Consider the following 23,607-nt stretch of genomic DNA (forward strand, 5'->3'; position numbering starts at 1 on the left):
CACTAAAGCTTCAACTTTCCTCTGTAAAACATTAGTCACTCCCTTGGATGAAGCAGGAGTTTTCTTTCTTTCTTTTTTATTGGCAGTGGGATAAAACAGCTACAGATGTGCATGTAATAGGACAGACTAGAATGTACCTGCAGAGCAGGATTTTTTTTTTTAATTTGGAGAAAAAAGATGAAAGAAAAAAGAAGGCTGAATGAGGATGCTAAAATAACAGTGACTCAGTATTAAGGAAATGATAAGTTTTGATCCATTCAAGCAGTGTTTCCTTTCCTCCGTTTCTTTTTTCCTGGGAAGTTTTTGAGGTTGTGCCAAGTTGTTTTCAATGAAGAACTTTTCAAGGTATTCACCATTCCCACGTGTTGCCTTTTAATGTACAGGACTGTCGTAATGCCTGTGGCCAAAGAGTTTGATCCAGATGTGGTCCTGGTTTCCGCTGGATTTGATGCATTGGAAGGCCACACCTCTCCACTGGGGGGGTACAAAGTGACTGCAAAATGTAAGTACTGCTCAGAAGTTCATGAAATGCCATGTGATGCCGTTACATCATTAGCTCTTAGAGACAGACAACACTGTCTCTATCAGTCTAAAAAATCTTTGGTGCAATGTTTGAAATGGCTCAGATGCCATTTATTGCTCTACTGAATTCATGTCTGAAGAAATTTGCCTGTAAGGAAAACAAGATAGTTTCCTTTGGTGGAATTGATGAGACATATCAGAACCTTTATACTTTTCAAGAGTCTCATTTTCCATTCAAGACAAAAGTGATAGAGCTTTTTGTTAAACTACAAAAACTGACCTGAGATGTCCTAAGTAAGGAAAAACTACCGGAATTTTTGCAAGGGGAAAAGTCGTTGATTTTTATTCATTGCACATGAATAGTTATTTTGCAATAATGTTATGCCTTTTCAGGTTTGAATACAAAATTGTGGTCCCTGTGCTCTATTTTATTGATAACAACCTTTGGTTTCTTTTTTTAAAATTTTATTATTATCCTTAAATAATTGTACAATGGTGTTACCATTTAACAAAGCAATTTATGAGCATAATATGTCTTGACCAATGTGCTCTTCTGTGGTGCAAAGATGAGCATTCTGTCTGCGTTCCTTAGCAACCATGAAAAGAATGAAGAAATGAATTTTGTTTTATTGCAGTTAGAAAACACAGCTCAGTGAAATATGACTAGAAATGAAACTTCCTATAAGAATAATTTCCTTGTTCTAAGTGTGAAAGCAAGGCATATGTATAGCTGATGTATATAAATACATGCTGGTACTATGGTTATCTATAAAAAAGCCAAAAATTATACAAAGATTAGTATCCACACTTGTATATTTAAGGGGAATGGAAAAGCAAACTAAACAAAAACAACCCAAAAATTTTATGTGGGAGGGATGAGTTTGGAACAAGTATGCTGTATTAATTTGAAAAGAAACAGCCTCATGCCAACCTTTGTTTTTAGTTGGCTTCTCATGTGATAGAGTTTTCTGCAGTCTCATTATTCCAGTAACATTGTTAGGTAGTCACTATTTTTAACATCTATTATTTGCCCAGTGTTCTGGTGCCTTGTTGTCTATTGAAAACATATTAAAGCAGTCAACTCTACAAAGGCAAAAAAAGACATAATAATGCATAATTTTGGTAAAATTGAATAAAGAGGTGTTTGCTCGTATCAAATATCTTTATGATCTTTTTGTTGCTATTGCTCATGGAACTCAAATAGAAGTCAGTCTTTCCATTAGATAAACCTCATTTGGATCAAGACTAGTGAATAATTTAGTTGAAATAAAGAAAAATAAAGTTGAAATCCAAATTAAGAAAAACCCAAACAATGCAAAACACATGCAGAGCAAAGACGCAAATCTACAAAGAAAAAAAAAAGTGTTTCTTGCCATTAAATCCAAGAATCTCTCTCAGGAGGGAGGAATGTCAATCACTGTGTCTTTTTTTCCTTACCAATGGAACATGTTTTAACATGTCTATCTCTCAGAACTAGCTGAAAGAAACCAATCTTTAATTTATGTGTTCAGTTTTGTTCAAATCAAGTTCAAATCTCAAATATCATGTTGAAAGGTAGAACAGAAAGTAGTAATAGCAGGGTTATTTAGTTATAGATGGCAGAGCCACTGGTTTTTGTGTTAGTACTATGAGCTTTCCATCATTGTAATAAAATGTCTGAGATACTCAACTTATAAAGATAGAAAGGTCAGTTGGACAAGTGCTTTAGGGTATGTAGCAGGTCAGAACTGTTCACCTTATAATCAGGGAGCCCTTTCAATAGTATACCTCCCATGACTTAAAGACCTCCATGGGACTTGCCTCTTAAAGCTTCCACCACCTTCTAATACTTCCACGCTAAGAACTAAGCTTTTAACACATGAACCTTTGGGGGATATTTAAGATCCAAGCTACAGCAAGTACAATGCAATAAGACCTTCAACATGTCTTTTATCTATTTGCAGTGAGTTTTATAGGTCCATTTTATTCCATGTAAATCTGAATATACAATCTTTCCTCCTAATTATAATCACTAGATATCTATTTCTTCCCTCAGATTTGCTACTTAAAATAGCATATGATTTATTTTATTTTATATTAATAAGATTTTTTTAATTGTGCAAATGCCATACAGAGGGGTTACAATTACATGAGCAAGATAATGAGTACATTTCTTATCAAGCATTGTTGCCTCCTCCCTTGTTTCCCCTTCCCATCCCTTCCTATCCCTTCTCATTTCCCTTGCCCTGCCCCCCCATACCAAAATTGTAAAGCTCGTTTTTCGACATAACATCTTGTACATCTCATTGTTACAATGGGTCCACCTGTATCCCTATTTAAACAATTTGTTTTTTCCCTTCCCCTCCACAAATTACACCAACATCAAATACAGTGAAAGCAGGGGTTATACTATGGGGGACGGACATACAAAGCAACAAAGAAATCATCTTATAAATATCTTAGAAACAATAACAAGTAAGAAAAACCATTTGAGCAAAATACACATATATCCTGCTTAGTTTTTGAGGGGAATATTCCTTTTTGGAAAGCAATTTGTTTTGAAATTCATTTGAGATATATTGCCAAAACAAAACATATAGTAAAAGACTGCTATCCTTAGCTGGAAGCATTCAATAATATTGAAATAAATTAATGCTTCTTAAATAGTAAGAACCCTGAGTATTTAAAGACAAGAATTTATTAATTTTAATGTGTTAAAGGACATTTTTTTTAAATAAGACTTGGAAAAAATTATATTAAGTGGAGTAAGCCAGGTTCAAAGAAACATAGGTCCCATGGTTTCCCTTATTTGCAATAACTAGTATATGTCTGAGACTAGCAGAAATGGTCAGACAAGTTGATGTTAGGTGAAATGAACCCCATATGATTTTTTTTATTGGCTGTCTACTTCTTAGAAAAAGCAAATGGATCTGGGTTTTAAGTGATACAAGAATGAATTGTTTGTTGAATATTTGCTATTTAATAAAAAAAGATAAACAGTGAGGAGAAACAGTCTTAGAATCCAAAGATTGTGTAGTAGAGGCTGTCTAAAACCTGGTCTCATATCTATATATCTATATAGATATATAGATATATATCCCTTGGCTTTGGGCTAGAACTCAGAGCTTGGATGTTGTCCCTGAGCTCTTTTGCTCAAGGTAATGCTCTATACTTTGAGCCGCAACTCCACTTCCAGTTTTCTGGTGGTTGATTGACGATAAGAGTCTCACGGACCTTCCTTCCGCAGGTTGGCTTTGAACTGTGAACCTCAAATCTCAACCTCCTGAGTAGCTAGGATTATAGGTATTATTCACCAGTGCCCCACCTTATTCGCTTATTTTGTAAATAAGGAAACTAATTAGCTTTCTCGTATGAAATTATGAGGGTTAAAAGTGACAGGTTCATCATGAATATGTGGTTAGATGAAATGGTATGAGGCACTTGCAGGATTTTCCATGGAGGACTAAATCATTTCTAGTGAAGAACAGAGAATTTGGGTGTATATTCTAGGAAGGCCATATTGGTGCCTTTGTTTTTACCTTCCCAGTTTGTGATAGTATTCATAACAGAACCTCACATCTGGACAACTTACAGATCACTACATGGAAGCCTTAGTGTACCAGCTCTGTTTTGTGGAGAGGCTACTACACTAACTGGGTAGAGTCTGAGACTACTGGGTATCTCCATGCTTTTACCTCCAAATGTTTGCTTTCTAAACACTTAACAGATGCAGATCCCTTATCTTGGTCTAGAATTTCTGGACAGACAATTTAAATCGAGCTCCCACTGACCCATGCCAGAAGTCATCGTATCATCATTGGTGGGCAGCCCAAAACAAAGTTAGACGGGCTAAAAAAATAAAATGTTCGTCAGGAAAAGGATGACAGTGACCGAGGTTCATTGTATTCATGTGTTACTTGGTTGAAATTAAAGAGAAAAATAAAATAAAAGGATGATCATAAAAAAGTCTCAAGCTAAAAGTAGGTAGAAGATACAAAAGCAAATTTCTCTTCTAAACTTTTTCAGTTTGGGCTAAACTCATTCCTGCTCCAAGTGAAACATTTGATGATTTTAGTGAGCCATGTCTGACATGTTAAAGTTATGTTTTCTTGGCATATTGGACTAATCTTTTAAAATATTTTTGAATATTTTGAAAGAGAAATGGATTCAAACTAACAAAGGCTTTTGTTTATTTCAAACATCAAATTAGCTATCTGACTAAACCCAAAGAACAAAAGTTGGTTGTTATGCCCGAAGTCTCAGCCCAAGTTTGGAATTGTACAAAATTAAAGGCTATCATGACCAGTGAGATTTTTCTGTGTTTTTTCCTCTTCTCTCACTTTAAAAAATATATTATAGTTTTTTTGTTATGAAATTACAATGAAAAGTGGAATTAGTTTGAAGTTTAATGCTTTGGTTAAAATGAAGTATATTTAGTTCTTATTTATAATCTATGTTCTTTTTGTAGTTAAGGGTCAAGGTTATGATCTAACAAGAAAGCGTAAGTACCTTTGCTTAGCCCTAAACTTAGTATCAAACTTTCCCTCCAATTGATCAGTTTATCTTTCTGAATCTTCTACTTTGGATCTAATTTGTCATCGAGTTATAGTTTAAGAAGGTTACCATGACTACTGAGTGCTATTTTCAAACAATAAAAATGATTCCTTATATCATAGAACCATACTTTAAAGGGTTGTCGACTTTAATGAAAAAAATCTTTAAATTCATTTTAAAGCAAAATATATTTTTTTCTTCCCTTGCAATACATGCATCCTTTTCTACTTTTGTTGGGGTCAGGATTCCTACATGCAGATGGTCTTTACCATGCAAAAAGAGTTTTTCTTTACTTAGAATAATAATGTCATTGTGGTTGATGGCACATCTCTTAAGTAATAAAACCATAAATAAATAATAAAATTATGGAGCCAATAAATAAATACAGTGAAATTAGTAAACAATCTCAATGCTCTAATTTGGGCTTAGATTTAGAGACTGTTTTCTTTTTTAAATTTTTTTTATTTTAATAAGCTTTTTTTATTGTGAAAATACCATACAGAGGGGTTACAATTACATGAGCAAGGTAATAAGTACATTTCTTTTTATAAAAACTAATTTATTTTTTTCTTGTGAAAATGCCATACAGAGGGGTTACAATTACATGGGCAAGATAGTGAGTACATTTCTTATCAAGCATTGAGCCTCCTCCTTTGTTTACCCTTCCCATCCCTTCCCATCCTCCCTCCCCCCCCCCAAAATCCCCCCCCCAAGTTGTAAAGTTCGTTTTTGACATGACAACTTGTACTTCTCATTGTTGCACTGGGCCCACCTGTATCCTTATTTAAACGACTTGTTTTTCCCCTTCCCCTCCACAAATTATACTGACATCAAATACAGTGAAAGCAGGGATTATACTGTGGGGGAGGGACATATAAAGCAACACAGAAATAATCTTATAATTGCGTTAGAAACAAATGCATGAAAGAAAAAAACATTTAAAATGCATATTTTAGGGTTCATTTTCCTAACATCACCTTATCTGACCTTTTCTGCTTGACTCATACATATACTAGATATTACAAATAAGGGAAATCATGGGACCTATGTTTCTTTGGGCTTGGCTTACTTCACTTAATATAATTTTTTCCAGGTCTTTCCATTTCCTAACAAATGGGGCAATGTCATTCTTTCTGATGGAGGCATAGAATTCCATTGTGTATATACACCACATTTTCTTGATCCATTCATCTATTGAGGGGCATCTGGGTTGGTTCCATATCTTCGCTATGGTAAATAATGCTGCAATAAACATAGTTGTGCTGGTAGCTTTAGTGTGGTCTTGTTTGTAAACATTTGGGTAAATGCCCAAAAGTGGGATTGCTGGGTCATAGGGGAGCTCTAGGTGGAGTCTTTTGAGGAACCTCCATACTACTTTCCAAAGTGGTTGAACAAGTTTACACTCCCACCAACAATGAAGTAAGGTTCCCTTCTGTCCACATCCCCTCCAGCATGTGTTGTTATTAGAGTTCTTGATTTTTGCCATAGTAATCAAAACAGCTTGGTACTGGCACAAGAATAGACCTCAGGACCAATGGAATAGAATTGAAAACCCAGAAATGAACCTACAGACCTATAGCCATCTAATCTTTGATAAGGGAGCTAAAAAAGTAGAATGGAAGAAAGACAGCCTCTTCAGTAAATGGTGCTGGCAAAATTGGTTAACTACATGTAGAAAACTAAAGCTAGATCCTTATATATCACCCTGCACCAGAATCAACTCCAAATGGATCAAAGACCTCAGAGTCAAAGCAGACACTCTGAAAACATTACAGGATGGAATAGGAGAAACCCTAGGTCTCCTTGGTGCAGGCTGAAATTTTCTTAATAGAGACCCAGAAACACAACAAATCAAAGAAAGATTGGACAAATGGGATTGCATGAAGTTGCAGAGCTTCTGCATGGCAAAGGACATAGCTAGCAAGATCAATAGAAAGCCCACGGATTGGGAGAAGATCTTCACTAGCCATACAACAGACAAGGGTCTTATATCTAAAATATACTTGGAACTCAAAAAATTAAATCCCCCAACAACAAATCCTCAAAGAAACAACTGCCCAATAAATAAGTGGGCTAATGACTTAAAAAGAAACTTCTCTGAAGAAGAAAGAAGGATGGCCAATACACATGAAGAAATGCTCAACCTCCCTAGCCATAAAAGAAATGCAAATCAAAACAACATTGAGATACCACCTCACCCCAGTTAGAATGGCAAAAATCACGAGTACATTTCTTATCAAGAATTGTTGCCTCCTCTTTGTTGCCCCTTCCCATCCCTTCCCATACTTCCCCTTCCCCCACCCGATCCTCCCCCGACCCTCCACCAAAGTTGTAAAGTGCATTTTTTGACATAACGACTTGTACATCTCATTGTTGCCATGGGTCCACCTGTATCCCTATTTAAACTATTTGTTTTTTCCCTTCCCCTCTTCCCCTCCCCAAATTATACCAACATCAAATACCGTGAAAACAGGGGTTATACCGTGGGGGAGGGACATACAAAGCAACCAAACAATCACCTTATAAATGTGTTAGAAACAATAGCAAGAAAGAAAAAACCACTTGTGTCCTTATCTTGAGGTTCATTTTGCCTAACATCATCTTATCTGACCTTTCCCACTTGTCTCAGACATATACTAGTTATTGCAAATAAGGGAAATCATGGGACCTATGTTTCTTTGGGGAGACTGTTTTCTTGACTGCAAAAGGGACATTGACATTTATCCTGGTGGTGATTCTATTATTTAATAATAGAATTAAAACTTGCAAGGAATCATTGTTGATGCTGTGAAAGGCACTGTGTTGAGTATTTGCTTTCTCTGATTTCATTTTAATGATTAAGTGATCAATGCTCAATAGGAAATGCACTCATAACTTTGCTCATCTAACTGTAACTGGTCTGTACAGCATTTTTACAATAAAAAATGTACAAATTTATATATAAAGTACCCTCACCTTTTATATTTTATACTATTATTCGTAGGTTTTATTTAATTGAACTGATTGAAGAGGATTCAGCAGTCAGTGAAACTAGTAATTTTAGAAAAATTAAGTGCCTTTCTTGAGTTATAGTAATGAAGAATACGAAAACCATAACCTGATCTCATTGTCTCTTGATTTCTACCTTTAGATTCTCATCTATTAGGTCACCGTGGGAAACTTGTTTACTAAAAATATCTCAAGCAAATGAGTAAAATTCTAATTACGGTGAAAATTCTGTTCTTAATTGTGAAAATACAGAAAATGAAATAAGGTTTTCCTAACTATGTGTTTCTTATGTGAATCAAATTGTCCAAGTTAACAAAGCTCTCACTGTGTTGCCCATATTCGGATAATCTGTCTCCCATGGAGCAGGGAGGTAGTCAGGTTCTTACTTTTTCTTTCAGCATTGCCATATACAAACAAGTGTATCTCTCTGTTATATTCTAAGAAGGATCTGGTCCCCAGCAAAGATGAGGGGAAGTAGTTGCAAGGCATTTGTAAACCAATGTAACATAGCTCACTTATATATGAATAGCAGCTGACATAAGTAAGCTACACAGCTAATTAAAAGAGAAAATGTTAACATGGAAAAAATAACATGTCTTAGATTTGGGAATGATTTATGATCTCAAGTAAAGATTTATTCAAGCCAGTAAGTTCTCCATATTTTACTATTACCTTTCCTTGATTTTCTCACTCATTTGCCTACCCTCTGATAACCATAGTGAAACTCAGAAATCAAATTGTAGAGGAATATTTTCTATCTGCAATATTTAGTTATGATGTTTTAAAACAATCTGTGGGTTAGGATGACCATTGCTTAGCTTTGAAGAACAAAATTACTATGACTATGCCATAAATGGAGCTAGATCAACATTGCTTATGAAAAGAAAATATCTAAGCAGAATTTGCCCTAAGGATGGTGCCTGCTGCAACTGTGCATGAAAATACATACTGTATTTCATTAGCACAAATGTGCCCTTTCTCATGTTTTAATTATGTAGGAAATTGGAATATCATTTACATTTAATAGCATTTTATTGTTAGATGACCAAGTTTTCATATTCAATAGTGGTATATAAAACAATGATCACGAGTATTTTGTACTGCAATTAATGCCATTTGAGATTCAAATAAATATGATATTCTATTCCTTGGGATTATTTATTAAAATCCAAGCCAGAGTCATATAAAACTATAGACTTCTAATGATTAATGAAATTCTAAGAAAGCATTAAACAAATTGAACAAAACAATCCAGAGGTATTTTCAGAAAAAAAATTCAGTAGTAGATTCCCTTATCTTTTGTTTGTTTCTTAGCACATACACACAAAAAATTCTCTTCTTGGCTGGAAATCCAGAAGAACAGGCTCTATTATGAAGATAACTGTAAGTAAAAGCATTAGTTTCTGTGTTAGTCACTCTTCACTGCTGAGACAAAACGTCTGAGAAAATCACAGGGGTCATGTCTTTTGAAAGCTTCATTTGCCATAGTTTTTATCACCTACATTCAATTCTGAATCCATCAATGAGTTAATGCATTGGTTACCTCAGAGCTATCATTATCTAATCAATTGCCCAGGGTTTCATTTCTTAACATGCAGTTGGAGAACAGGTCTGCAGACCCATGAGCCTTGAGCATGACATTTCATATCCAACCTACAACATTTCTGATTTATGTCACAATTGAAAGGATAAAACAACTTTTTATGTAAAGTCATCAATAAGTGCCCACAGTGCAAAGGAATGAGCCGAACCCAGCTTGTTTGCTCAGCTGAGGCTGGTACTCTACCATTGAATCACACCTCCAGTTTTCCAGGTTGTTTGAAAAGCGCAAGGCCTTCCTCTTTGCCATCTTGAAAGATGATAGTTAATAAAACTGAGAAATGGAACTAAGGAGCAGAAAACTGAGGTCAAGAAATCTGATGTCAGTGGCAAGGCTATAAAGGGTACCCCAAGATTAAAAGAAAGGGAGAGAGTCTCATGGCCGACGGCCACGTCATCCTCAGAGAAACTGGCAGATACCGCCAATCTGCCAAATATTCCACAAAGAACATATGAAAAGAAGAAGTATGAGCAACTAAGTCAAGACTTGAAAAGAAGAGGAAGGTTCTTCTTGATGTCACAAAGCTATTTGGAAGTGACAAGTGGCAGTATCAGTTCACATGATACAGGCCTGAAGATTGATCTCACAAACTGTCGATTCAGGCATAAAAATCCCCAATCCTATCAATCACCGAGTAAGAAAACTGCAAGCTGGCACTACCAGATCTGATCCATCCTCCCTGGAGCCAAAGAGGTAGACAATCTCCTTTTCCACCTGTGAATGAGTTCTTTTCCCTCAACTGTGTTTCTCTGAGTAAAACACACCAGACATATGTCATTGTCACCTCCACAAAAGTTGATATAATCAATGGGATTATCCCCGAACACTTCACTGATGTTTATCTACTGCAGGAAGTTGGGAAGCTGAGTGCAGTAGTGTACACATCTAATTCCAAAACTTCAGAGGCAGAAGGATCTGGAGTATGAATCCAGCTTGGTGATACATATTGAAAGCCTGTCAAATTAGAGGAAGATCACCCAAGAGAGCAGAAAGGTAACACATTTGACACAAAGAAAAAGAAATACAAGAATACAGAGCAGCACATTAGCCTGAAAGCCATGCACTTAAAAAATTGCCAAAAAAATAATATCCATTCCAGGGATCTGTTTCTGCTCAAACAGAAGGAAATAATTCTTGCCAATTGATCTTTTAAATAACTTCATGAGAAACTGGTACTTTCAAAAAATAAATAAATAAGATGCAAGTCTTGAAAGAAACCTCCCTTTCCATTTCCCATCTTTTCCTTTCCCTCAGACCTTAGGACTAGATTATCACATGAGAATTTATTTGGATCTAATAAAAATCAAATGGTTTTTGATTGTGGAAGGCGGGGTAGATTAAGACTAGGGGGATTAAGTGAGATGACCCATTCAAGACATCTCAAACTAGAAGAAATTTAACATGTACTCAACAAACATCCAGCATTAGAAAGTTTCAATATTCGGTGGCGTTTAGGATAGTTTCTTTTCTTTCTTATTTTAGTTTTCTTTTCTATTTTATGGTTTTATTTTGTGCAAGTAATTTGGCTTGAACTCAGGATCTAAGCATGTTCTCTTAGCTACTTTGCTTAAGACCTCAGCCATAGCCCCACTTCTGGCTGTTTGATGATTAACTGGATATAAGAGTCTTTCCTGGGGCTGGGAAGGTGGCTCAGTGGTAGAGCGCTTGCCTCGCATGCATGAGGCCCTGGGTTCGATTCCTCAGCACCACCATAAGAAAAAAGAAAAAAGCCAGAAGTGGTGCTGTGGCTCAAGTGGTAGAGCGCTAGCCTTGAGCTGAAGAGCTGAGGGACAGCACCCAGGCCCAGAGTTCAGGCCCCACAACCAGACCCCCCCCCCCCATAAAAAAGAGTATTTCCTGCCCAGGCTGACTTTGAACCACCATTCTCAGATCTCAGCCTCTTGAGTAACTAGGATAACAGGCGTGTACTACCAGTAACCACTTCAGGATAGTGTAATACTTGCTTAACATATTGCTCTTGACATGGGAATTGGACAAGTCTAGGTCTGTATCTGATATTGACATATAGCAATATGACTTAAATACTTGAAACTAACTTGCAGTGAAACTGAAATAATAACTGTTGGGCAAAGCCTGCAATACGTACATCATAGAATTTGAAAGCATGCATTTCCCAATGGAAGGAACTTCTGTGTAACAGAGTCAAGCTAGATAGCCAGATATACATACATAATACAGACTGATGGTAGCTGAACACCTAGAAAACTACATTTAGAAAACATTTCCAAATGTATCTCAAAGATTTCCATTTAGAGGAAATCTTTATATTGCTGTAAGATAAAAATAAGCAATTATACAAAAGCAAAGCAGGGCTCTGGTGGCTCATGTCTTTAATCCTAGCTACTCAGAGTGCTGAGCTCTGAGGATCACAATTAGAAACTGGAAAGTCCATATGATGCTTATTTCCAATTAATTGTCAAAAAAGCCAGATGTAGAGCTGTGGCTCAAGTAGTAGAGAACTAGCTTTAAGCATAAAAGCTCAAGGACAGCACTTCAGCCCTGAGCTCAAGCCTAGGATTGGCACAGAAAGGAAAATAAAAAAGAAACCTGAGGGAACATTTCTGTTGATTGGTATTATACTATGGACATGGTGATTGAATAGGCAGGTTTTGTTGTTGTTTGTTTGTTTGTTTGTTTGTTAGCAGTATCAGAAGTAGAACACAAAACCTCTTGCATGTTAGGGAAGGGATCCTCTACCAGTTGAGTCACACCCCCAGCCCGTTTTATTTATATTTTTGACATAGGGTCTTACTAACTTTGCCTGACTTCAAACTTGGTATCTTCCTTCCTCTGCCTCCCGAGTAGACGTGAGTACAGGCATACCTGCAACCTGGCATCAAAGAAGTTTCTTTCAATTAATAATAAGGACATTTACTCCAGTATTTCATAAAACTATTTATTTTTGAGCCATGAGAGAAATTTATCTTTGATATTACTGTGATGTAAGCTTTAAGTGATGATAGAAGGTGGAAAGGTAAAAGGATAAACAGAGGTAGTGATAAAAAGGCAAAGGTAATCCAGACAATTAGGCCAATGTAATGCTCTCAGTTTTTCATTTATTTGATGGTTACATAACTCTTCCATGTAGAGTGTTTTAGCAAGTGTTTCTTATGTGAATTTCACAGCACACATTTATACACTATAGAAAATCTAGCATAACTCATCCAGCAGCACTTATCTCAGATGCATAGTGAGTTGCTAGCTCTGTTTGTTTATTTGCTGTTTTTTGGATCTACTATAAACAGTTTTCTCAGATGCTGTTATTTTTAGACAAATTTCTCTCTATAGAACTGTCTTTATGCACCATATTTCCTTCCTGTTTTAGGCTCATTATCTAAATAAGGCACACAGAAGGGTCCCTAAAACACTTTATTACCCGTGTAGAGCCCTCCTGTATTAAATGGAGCTAATTTCAGTAACTGACAGGCACACGAAGTACCTAAAGAAAACACGAGTGTCTGGCTACATGGGATGGTTCCAGGAAGGTTGTCTCCTTTAAAAGCTGCATTTTATTAAGGATCTGTGATGGTTATTGGAACTTTTCCTGTTGTTTTACTCAGTAGTCTCCAGGGGACTATTTGGCACTGGGGTGCAAAATGAGATCAGCAATTAGGGGAAAGACACCACTGCAGGCACTAGAAGAGTAAATCACAGAGTACCAGACTTCATAGCTAGGAAGGATCAGGCCAAAGTAATAACCTAGGTATGGTGGGGAGTCTGGCTGCAGCTTCTCTGCTGTGCTCCTGGGGCCGGGCTCCTGGTGTGAATGCCTCCAGAGATGGTGTTCAGGTATTTGGTGAGTGGAAAAGCCATTGCAATCAACTCATGATCCCAACAGGATAGATCACCAAACATTTGGTTAGTCGTTTTATCATCTGAAACTCGGTGATAAATTCCTATATTATACTACTTATCTAGGGAAAACCCTAGGGTTGCCTTTTATATAGGATAAAGACACTGTACAGTAACAGCCTAGAAGGTCTCTGGGTGAGGGACCATGCCCTCTAGGGGAGCATAAAAAGCCTCCAGCAGATCTATTGATGAAAAGCAGAAAAAGCAAATCCTAAATTGTAACCATAGCCATAGTCCCCGACTACAGGTCTCCTACATCTACTTCCTCCCTCTACAGCCATATAACCCAAAAAGAATAAAAAAGGAAGAGAGAAAGAAAGAAAGAAAGAAAGAAAGAAAGAAAGAAAGAAAGAAAGAAAGAAAGAAAGAAAGAAGGAAGGAAGGAAGGAAGGAAGGAAGGAAGGAAGGAAGGAAGGAAGGAGAAGAAAGAAAGAAAGAAAGAAAGAAAGAAAGAAAGAAAGAAAGAAAGAAGGAAGGAAGGAAGGAAGGAAGGAAGGAAGGAAGGAAGGAAGAAAGGAAGGAAGGAGAAGAAAGAAAGAAAGAAAGAAAGAAAGAAAGAAAGAAAGAAAGAAAGAAAGAAAGAAAGAAAGAAAGAAAGAAAGAAAGGAAGGAAGGAAGGAAGGAAGGAGAAGAAAGAAAGAAAGAAAGAAAGGAAGGAAGGAAGGAAGGAAGGAAGGAAGGAAGAGAGGGAGGGAGGGAGGGAGGGAAACAATTAGAATAAACAAGAGGAAATTCATTAGAGGGTTGTATAAGAGAGAACACTGACCAGCAAATAGTAGAACCCTGTTCTAGTCTTCATTTAGACACTACATACCTGTTTAAAGTATCAATATCTGCGGACCTCAAATGGAAAATGAAGTATTTGAAGCAACTAAAATGCAATGCTTTGAAATTCTCTACCTAGTGTAACAAGAGCTGCAAGCATTTAAGTGCGTATAATGTCATAAGCAGTTTTTATTTACTATTTTGATTTTATAACACTTTAAAATAGGTGTTGTTACTGATTCCTCCTTACAGGTGAGGCATAAGAAATTATTTAAGGTTTGGGTACCAGTGATTCACACCTGTAATCCCAGCTACTCAGGAGGCTGAGATCTGAGGATCAAGGTTTGAAGCCAGTGCAGGCAGGAATGTGAGACTTTTAGCTACAATTAACCACCGAAAAGGTGAAAATGAGGCTGTGGCACAAGTAGCAGAGTGACAGCTTTGAGTAAAAGCATCAAGAGACCAGTGCTCAGGCCCTGAGTTCAAAGTCCTAATACAAACACACAAAGAAATGACTTAAAACTATTCATATTTTTAGAACGGTTAGAGTTAGGTTTCACAGAATATTGAGCATTAGAAGTTTTTTTTCTTTTTTTATTGCGAAAATACTGTACAGAGGGGTTACAATTACATGGGCAAGATAATGAGTACATTTCTTATCAAGCATTGTAGCCTCCTCCTTTGTTTCCCCTTCCCATCCCTTCCCATCCTCCCCCTGCCCCCCGACCCAATCCTCCCCCCCTCCCCCCCAACGCTGAAGTTGTAAAGTGTTTCTCACGGATTTCTTTACAGCCTGACCTGGGAATTATAATCCTTTCAATACCTGTGCTTTTTTATTTGGTGGAACTAGGTTTACTGGGAACTGAGTTCTAAAACTCAGTGCCCTGTGATAGGATGACAAGTGCATATTACCACGCCCAGCTATTGATTGAGAAGCAGCATTGAAGACATTTTTTCCAGCCTAGAACTCATTTCAACCTTCCAAGTAGCTAGGATTATAGGCCTGAGCCACCCACAGTATTTTTGTTTTCTTAATTGTGAGAATACTGTACAGAGGAGTTACAATTACATGGGCAAGATAACGAGTACATTTCTTATCAAGCATTGTTGCCTCCTCTTTGTTTCCCCTTCCCATCCCTTCCCATACTCCTCCCACCTCTCCCCACCTGATCTGCCCCCCCCCCACCAAATTTGTAAAGTTTGTTTTTCAACATAACAACTTGTGCATCTCATTGTTGCAATGGGTCCTCCTGTATCCCTATTTAAACAATTTGTTTTTTCCCTTCCCCTCCACAAATTATACCAACATCAAATACAGTGAAAGCAGGGGTTATACCATGGGGGAGAGACATACAAAGCAACATAGAAATAATCTTATAAATATGTTAGAAACAATTGCATGAAAGAAAAAAAAACTTATCTTGGGATTCATTTCCCTAACATCAACTTATCTGACCTTTTTTGCTTGACTCAGAGTTATACTAGTTATTGTAAATAAGGGAAACTATGGGACTTATGTTTCTTTGGGCCTGGCTTACTTCACTTAATATAATTTTTTCCACAGTTTTGAATGAGCATTTTCAGAATAATATCAGCAAAGTAGGGGCTGGGCATGATGGTGGAAATTGGGTTGGTTATGATTTGGAAGCCATTCCATGAAAAAAATAATATAAGTGGGAAGATCCATCTTAACAAATAAATTAAGTGTGGTAGAACATAAGTATAATCCCAGTTACACAGGAGCTCTCAAGGTAAGTGTTGAAGTCAAGGCTGGTTCTGGAGGCGGGGGTAGGGGGGGGGGAAGCATGTCTAAAATTTAATTAAAGCAAAAGGGTTTGGGGGCCAAGGTTCAAATAATAGAGTACCTATCTACTAAGCACGAGGCTGATCCCAAATGCCTACCATCAGAAAATAAAATTTGTAATATTAGTAAAATACTCTACAAGAGATGTACTCATTACCTTACTCATGTAACTGTAATCCCTCGGTATAGCATCTTCACAATAAAACAAAAATTAAAAAATGTAGTAAAATAACAGCATATTTACTTACTGCTGTTATTGAGCCAGCATAGAAGGAAAATTGATGCTATGATGGAGAGATGAGAACTTCTGTAGAAATGCCCCTTGGCTTCGTTCATTGAATGGTGTGAGACTTAGTACACATATGAAAAGTTGGGCCTTATACATCTGAGAATTTATCCGTAACAGCTGTGGGGGATCTAGGTTACAGGGCCCGGATGCTGTGGATGGTGGACCTGCACTGTGGGAAAAAGAATTTTGAAGTGTTTCTGATTGACTTTCTCCTCAGAGAAAGGAAAGTGCTCACTGTGATCACAGTGATCAACGTGATCACTGAGAATTAAAATAAGGAGGAGATCTGAAAACTGAAACTAGGACGTAATTGTTTAGCAGAGTAAAACAGGGAATTTGGCAGAAGAAAATGAATTGACAAACATTAAGGGCCAATGGTGTGTCCTGGACCTCACTTTCCAGTCGAACAATCAAGTTTAGCAGAAAACCTAGGGTCCAACAAGATAGAACTGCGTGTAGCTGTGGTTGACATAGCGTTCAAAGGCAAGTTGCTTGTGTTGGGTAGTCTGAATTCTAAGCTAGTTAAAAGGAGGAAAGGGAAAAATTAGGAAGATAAGAGAAATTAAGTTGGGGCAATAGTGGCTCACGCTTGTAATCCTAGCTACTCAGAGGGCTGAGATCTGAAGATCACAGTTCAAAGTAACCCCGGATAGGAAAGTCTGTGAGATTTTGATGTCCACTAAATTGCCAACACCGGAAGTAGAGCAGCTCAAATGGTAGAGCACTAGCCTTGACAAAAATGCTTAAGAAAAGTGCCCAGGCCCTGAGTTCAAGCCCAAAGACCAGCACAAAAAATAAAAGGGAAAAAGGAAGAAAAAGAAAGAAAGAAAGGAAGGAAGGAAGGAAAGAGAAAGAGAGAGAGGCAGGAAGGGAGGGAGGAAGGAGGAAGGGAGGGAAGGACAGAAGGAAGGAAACATCAGTAAGATGAATGCATTGCAGATTTGAGAAGTAGAGGTGCAAGATGAAAAGAAAGGTAATAATAAGAGGAGAAGATACTAGGAACTGAGAGTGGAAGAGTGAATCACTAAGTCATTCTAAAGATCAATTCATGAATGGGGTCACCTTAAATTTTATTAGCTCCATGGATATCTTGTCTGAATGAATCTTTTTTTTTTTTTCTGTATTGGGTTTTGAACTGAAGGCCTGGGCACTGTCCCTGAGCTTCTTTATACTCAAGGCTAGTGCTCTACCCGTTGAGCCACAGCACCTCTTTTGGGTTTTTTGAGTAGTTTATTGGAGATAATGATGCATATCAAAATGAACTCCAAGAAATGGAAACAGAGGTTTTATTGTTTTTTATTGTACTGTTTGTAGTTATTTCTTTTTTCTTTCCTTTTTTCTCATTTGGTTTATTCCCTGTTGTCACTGTTTTTGGTTTCTGTACCCTTTGTCTTGTAAGTAAGTTGAAATGATTTGAGGAAGGGAAGAGGAATCACAAAAATGGTGGGACCAAGTGTGAACCAATTCAACAGTGATACTCACTGTTCTATAGACACTAAAGAAATGAACTTTACAACTTGGGAGCAGCAGGGAGCGGCAGGGGAAGCCAGAGAAAATGAGGAAGAGGTTACACTGTTCAAAAAGAAATGCACTCATTACTTTATTAACTGTAACCCCTCTGTACATCACCTTAACAATAAAATCTAAATTAAAAAAAAGTCACATGGACTTCCTGACCAAGCTGGCTTCCAGTGGCAATCCTCAGATCTCAGCCTCCTGAGCAGCGAGCATGATAGTCATGAGCCACCAGAACCTGGTTTCTGAATGAATCTTATTCTTCCTTATGTAATAAGCAATTTCTTGATGCTTTCAAACTGGTTGATTCTTAAATCTAAAAATCATTGACAATAGGGCCATACATTCTTTTTGGATCAGTTTATCTCTTTGATTCTTTTGTTAGGCTAGAGTTGTGGTTCACATTCGGTCTGAGACTTAAGCTTCCTGTTCTACCCAGTTTCCCAGAGTTTTCTGATTAGAGATTTTAAACACAAGCCTAATAACAAAAAAAAGAGTTTACATAATTAGACTTCAAAAACTTTTGAAACATATTCCCAAACAGGAGGAGTAATAAATGTCATAGGAATAGATTCTTCTCTAGTGGGCTGTACAACATAAAGAAACTATATATTTATTTAAGTAATCAAGAAAACATTTTAAAAGATCAGGTAATAGTCTCTCTACTGCAAAAAAAGGAAAAAAAATCTTATGTTTAGAAAATTCTATATATTATTTATTTTAAAAAAGGAAATATTTTGTGATATACCAGGTCACCCTTCCATTTACATTTTTATTTTTATTATAATCTTATTTCCAAAATAAATGGACAAATACTTCTATTTGTTTTTTGAAATGTAAATGTGGAAATACTTCCACTTATTAAAGATTGATTGGCATTCAATAATAAAAAAGTAGACAAATTGTGTTAAGACATCCTGTCCTCCCCTCCCTCCTTCCCCCAAATGTATATTTACTTCAACTTTACAATGACTTTGATGCAACAGTCAATTTGGTCAGGCAGGATTCATTCACCATTACCCTTAAAAGCACATGGTAGAAACTTATCTTCATTAAGTGCCACTGGATGTCTGGCACCACATAACTTAACCAGAGAATTCAGTAGCGTGCATCCAGGGGATGCCTCAAGTTCAAAGGGAACAGAGACATCCTGCCTGGTGTTGCATTTCACTCATGTTGTTAAAACAGCCCAGACCCCCTTCAGTGTCTGCTTTTGCATTCTTGACCATGATCTTCTTTGTCCCTTATGACCAACACAAAGTATAACAAAGCCCCATGTCAGACCTCCTAATTTTCACAATGTGTCTTAGGATTTTATTTGTAGGTATAAAAATCCTTCTTTCTCTACAAAGCTCATTTTGTTAATGAGGGAGAATATGAGTCATTCACCACTCCCGAGGACCTGTGGCTCATTAGAGCAGCAAGCACGCTGCTTCAGCTCCAACGCTGTCAAAGTTCACATTCTCTTCTTGACACTTTTACTGCAAAGGATGTCTACAGAGAAAGAATAAAGGCAGATAAATTAAGTTCTAGCTTGTCTAGTGAGCAAATGTATCCTCAGTTCTGAGACCCAATACGAGCAAGAAATAATCAGATGTTGGGAATACCCCTGAGCTCACCAACATCTTAACAGGTTTAGCATCATGCATTCATTCAGCACCCTCCCCATGGATGCAGATGCTAATGTTTTCCTTCTAGTTTAAAATCAAGACCTGTAACTTTCTTGATTTTCCCAGAGCAAGTTTCACCAATATTTTCTACTTTTAAAAAAATGTGTAGAGACAGGTGATGGTGGCTCATGCCTGTAATCCTAGCAACTTAGGAGGCCGAGATGTGAGATTCACAGTTTGAAGCCAGTTGGGGTTTTAAAAAAAGTCCATAGGACTCTTATCTTTGATTAACTACAAAAAAAAAAAAAAAAAAAAAAAAGCAAGTGGTCAAGTGCTAGCTTTCAGCCAAAAAGCTTAGGGACAGTGCTCAGGCCCTGAGTTTAAACCCAACAGCCAAAACAGCAACAAAATGATGGGCTATATTTTTAATAATTCTCCATACTTTTGAGACTAATTACAAAACAAATGCTCTGTTTTGCTTATAAATGTCCTTTCAAATCTGTTTTATATTTTTTAAATACAAATCCCCCCACTTTCAGACTTATTTGCAATAAGGTATATGTCTGAGACAAGCAGAAATGGTCAGGTGAGTTGATGTTAGGTGAAATGAACCCTAAGATAATGACTCAAATGTTTTTCTTTCTTGCTATTGTTTCTAACATATTTATAAGATAATTTCTTTGTTGCTTTGTATGTCCCTCCCCCATGGTATAACCCCTGCTTTCACTGTATTTGATGTTGGTATAATTTGTAGAGGGGAAGGGAAAAAAATTGTTTAAATAGGGATACAGGTGGGCCCATTGCAACAATGAGATGTATAAGATGTTATTTCGAAAAACGAACTTTACAACTTTGGTATTGCCAGGGGGCAGGGAGGGGGGACAGGGGTAGGGGGGTGGAATGGGAAGGGATGGTAAAGGGAAACAAAGGAGGAGGCAACAATGCTTGATAAGAAATGTACTCATTTCCTTGCCCATCTAATTGTAACCCCTCTGTATGGTATTTTCACAATTAAAAAAAAAAAAGATTCTGGCCATTGGGAGCTATGTATTGGTGTGATGTCATTAAAAAAAATATGCCCCAGTGTAGTTTTTCTATACACTGCTGTTTTCCCCCCTTCATCCTGGGGCTTGAACTCAGATCATGGGCATTGTCACTGATCCTCTTTGTGCTCAAGGCTAACATTCTATCACTTGAGCCACAGTGCTACTCCTGGCTTTTGCTGAATAGTTTATTTGAGATAAGAGTTTCACAACTTTCTTGCCTGGCCTGGCCTCAAACTGTGATCCTCAGATCTCAGCCTCCTGAGTAGTTACAATTACAGACCTGAGACACTGGTGCCCGGCTTTACATGGCTTTGTAATGGCATTCCTAAAATATAACTTACAAATCATTGCCTTCTCAAAGGATAATGGTGTATATTTTTGCAAGTACAGAAATTAGGAAAACATAGCTGAGGAGTCATTTATTCTAGACCATGAACTTATCCACAACTTTTACAAAGTACCACTTTCAACTTTTTTCAACTCAAGTGGCTCTTAATTATTCAGTCATTTGTTGACTCATTCCATTTGAAAACAGTTATTGAATCTTCAACACAAAGTCTCAGAAGGGGGCATGAATCCAGCTACAGTGACACTGTAGCTGGAAGTAGCAGTAATGGCCTATGGGAACACACAAGAAGTGTATTATTAGTTCACCCAGGTGAGCCAAGACCTCATCAGCCAATAAACTTGAGAACAGCAAGGAAAAGGAATATGTGAGGCTTGGCAAAAAAAGAGCAGACAGCAAAGGGAATTTCACAAAAATTAAAAAGTTCTAAAAGGACATTGTATTTTCGGGGTGGGGAGCACAATGTGGGATTGTGTGGGTTTGTGTGGGTTGTGTGAAGAGTCAGGATTAAGGGTTGTATTCTTTCTGAGGAAATATATTACTCTAGAAAATATCTGAGGGGGACTAATACTCATTTGAGAGAGCTGGTGTGGCTCTGTTGTCTGGAAATTTGCGTCATGTATTGTGTATGTATGCACTTACCTAATCAGCTGATCTATTCATCAATCCATGATCAGTCTAGCTAGGCTGGAATTCATATTCACAACCTTTCAATGAAAAAATGGGGTAAGATATAGTCCTTCCCTCCCCTTCCCCCCCCAAATTAATAGAAAACTAAGAATGTGGTACAGCGCTTGGCTAAGATGAAGAAGAGGCCAGGACTTCCATCCCCAGTACCGTAGAAAAATAAATAAATACAAGGTTGGGAAGGTGGCTTAATGGTACAGTGCTTGCCTAGCATGCATGAAGCCCTGGGTTGGATTCCTCAGTACCACATACACAGAAAAAGCTAGAAGTGGCTCTGTGGCTTAAGTGGTAGAATACTAGCCTTGAACAAAAAGAAGCTCAGTGACAGTGCCCAGGTCCTGAGTTCAAGCCCCAGGACTGGCAAATAAATAAACAAACAAACAAATAAAATTCCAAGTCATATCAGGCAAGGTGCCAGTGACATACAGCTACTCAGGAAGCTGAGATCTGAGGATTGTGAAAGTTAGCCAGGACAGAAAAGTACTTGAGATTCTTATCTTCAATTAACCACCATAAAGCCAGAAGTGGAGCTATGGATCACGTGGTAGAACTCTAGCCTTGAGCATAAAGCTTAGGGACAGCACCCATGCCTTAAATTCAAGGGCAGGACTGGTGTGCATGCATGTGCACATGCACTCACCCACACACACACATATCACATCACATCATTTGCTGATGTGACTAGGACTGTAAACTTTCCAGCCAGCCAGCATACAGCCTGATATTTCATCGTATGATGAATGTAATTCTTGAGTTTTCTTTTCTATACTTTTCATTGCCTTTAAGTAGCTGTACAAAGGAGTTGCCATTTAAGAAAGCAGTTTGTGAATCTGATGCATCTTGATGAGTGTAACTCTTTCAACATTCTCACCCACCCCGCCCATGCCTTGCCTTTCTTAATGTTGTAGTGTATACATGGATTCTGGAGTGCATTCTCCCTCACTTCTACTCCTTCCCTACAATTTTGTATAAGCATTCAGATGCTTAACATTTGACAAAATATTTTAAAATTTCTTAGACAATATCTTTAAAAAAATTTAGTGCAGGGGCTAGAAAGGTGGCTCAGTGGTAGAGTGCTTGCCTTACATGCATGAGGCCCTAGATTCCATTCCTCAGCACCACATAAGCAGAAAATGCCAGAAGTGGCGCTGTGGCTGAAGTGGTAGAGTGCTAACCTTCAGCTGAATAGCTAAAGGACAGTGCCCAGGCCCAGAGTTCAAGACCCATGACTGACAAAAAAAAATAGTTCAGTGGTGGTCCAAGCCTGAAATTCTAGCAGTAGGAAGCTGAAGGAGGAGATTGATAAGTTCAAGGCCACTCTGAAAAACCAAGTTGGACTCTGTCTCAGAAACCATACCAAAACCATAACAACAACAACAAATGAATCAAGACAAGTAAATAACCAACCAAATATAATAAATAACTACTAACTCAAAAATAGTAGAGATTTAATATACAGGAGAAAATGCAGTTTCTCACATTCTTTATAGATTGATGAATAAAGAAAATGTATATATGCAATGAAATACTATTCAGTATTAGAAATAGAATGAATTCTGACATTCATGACACAGATGGAACAAAAGAACATTGCAGTAATTGAAATAAAAGTCAGGCATTGAGATACAAGTACTTCATGATTTCACTTATATATGAAGAGATTCTCACACCGTAATTGAGAGTAGAATCATACTACAAGAGGTATAAGTAGGAGAGAGGGGTGAGGAGGGATGGGGAAAAGCTTCCAATCAGTACAAAGTCACAGCTAGATCTGAGTTGGAGGTGCTGGGGTACTACTACACAGTAGTTGTATAACAATTATATACTGATCATTGCAAAAAACAAAACTCCAGGAAAGAATCATTTTTTTCACTATACAGAAAGACTGTACTCCCTCCAAATCAAAATGCTAACTGGATGTCCAGTCAAAACAGGATGCTTCCCATTCAATGCTTAGACTGAACTGAGGTAAAGAGCAATCCGTGTAATGAACTCACCTGGTGTCCTGGGGTTAATCACTGAATACCTG

The 23,607-nt window shown here is 37.5% G+C and overlaps 1 protein-coding gene across 1 annotated transcript in view; it reads left to right on the plus strand.

Annotated features, from left to right (window-relative positions):
- Hdac9 (histone deacetylase 9) overlaps positions 1-23,607 on the plus strand; it is an 821,624-nt gene that overhangs the window by 709,523 nt on the left and 88,494 nt on the right. Inside the window, exon 22 of the mRNA XM_042695799.1 lies at positions 384-502. Coding sequence (XP_042551733.1) covers positions 384-502 — 119 coding nt within the window. The remainder of the gene's footprint in view (positions 1-383; positions 503-23,607) is intronic.

This window comes from Dipodomys spectabilis, unplaced genomic scaffold (genome assembly GCF_019054845.1).
Source record: "Dipodomys spectabilis isolate Male_0828 unplaced genomic scaffold, ASM1905484v1 ptg000190l, whole genome shotgun sequence".
Taxonomy (NCBI): Eukaryota; Metazoa; Chordata; class Mammalia; order Rodentia; family Heteromyidae; genus Dipodomys; species Dipodomys spectabilis.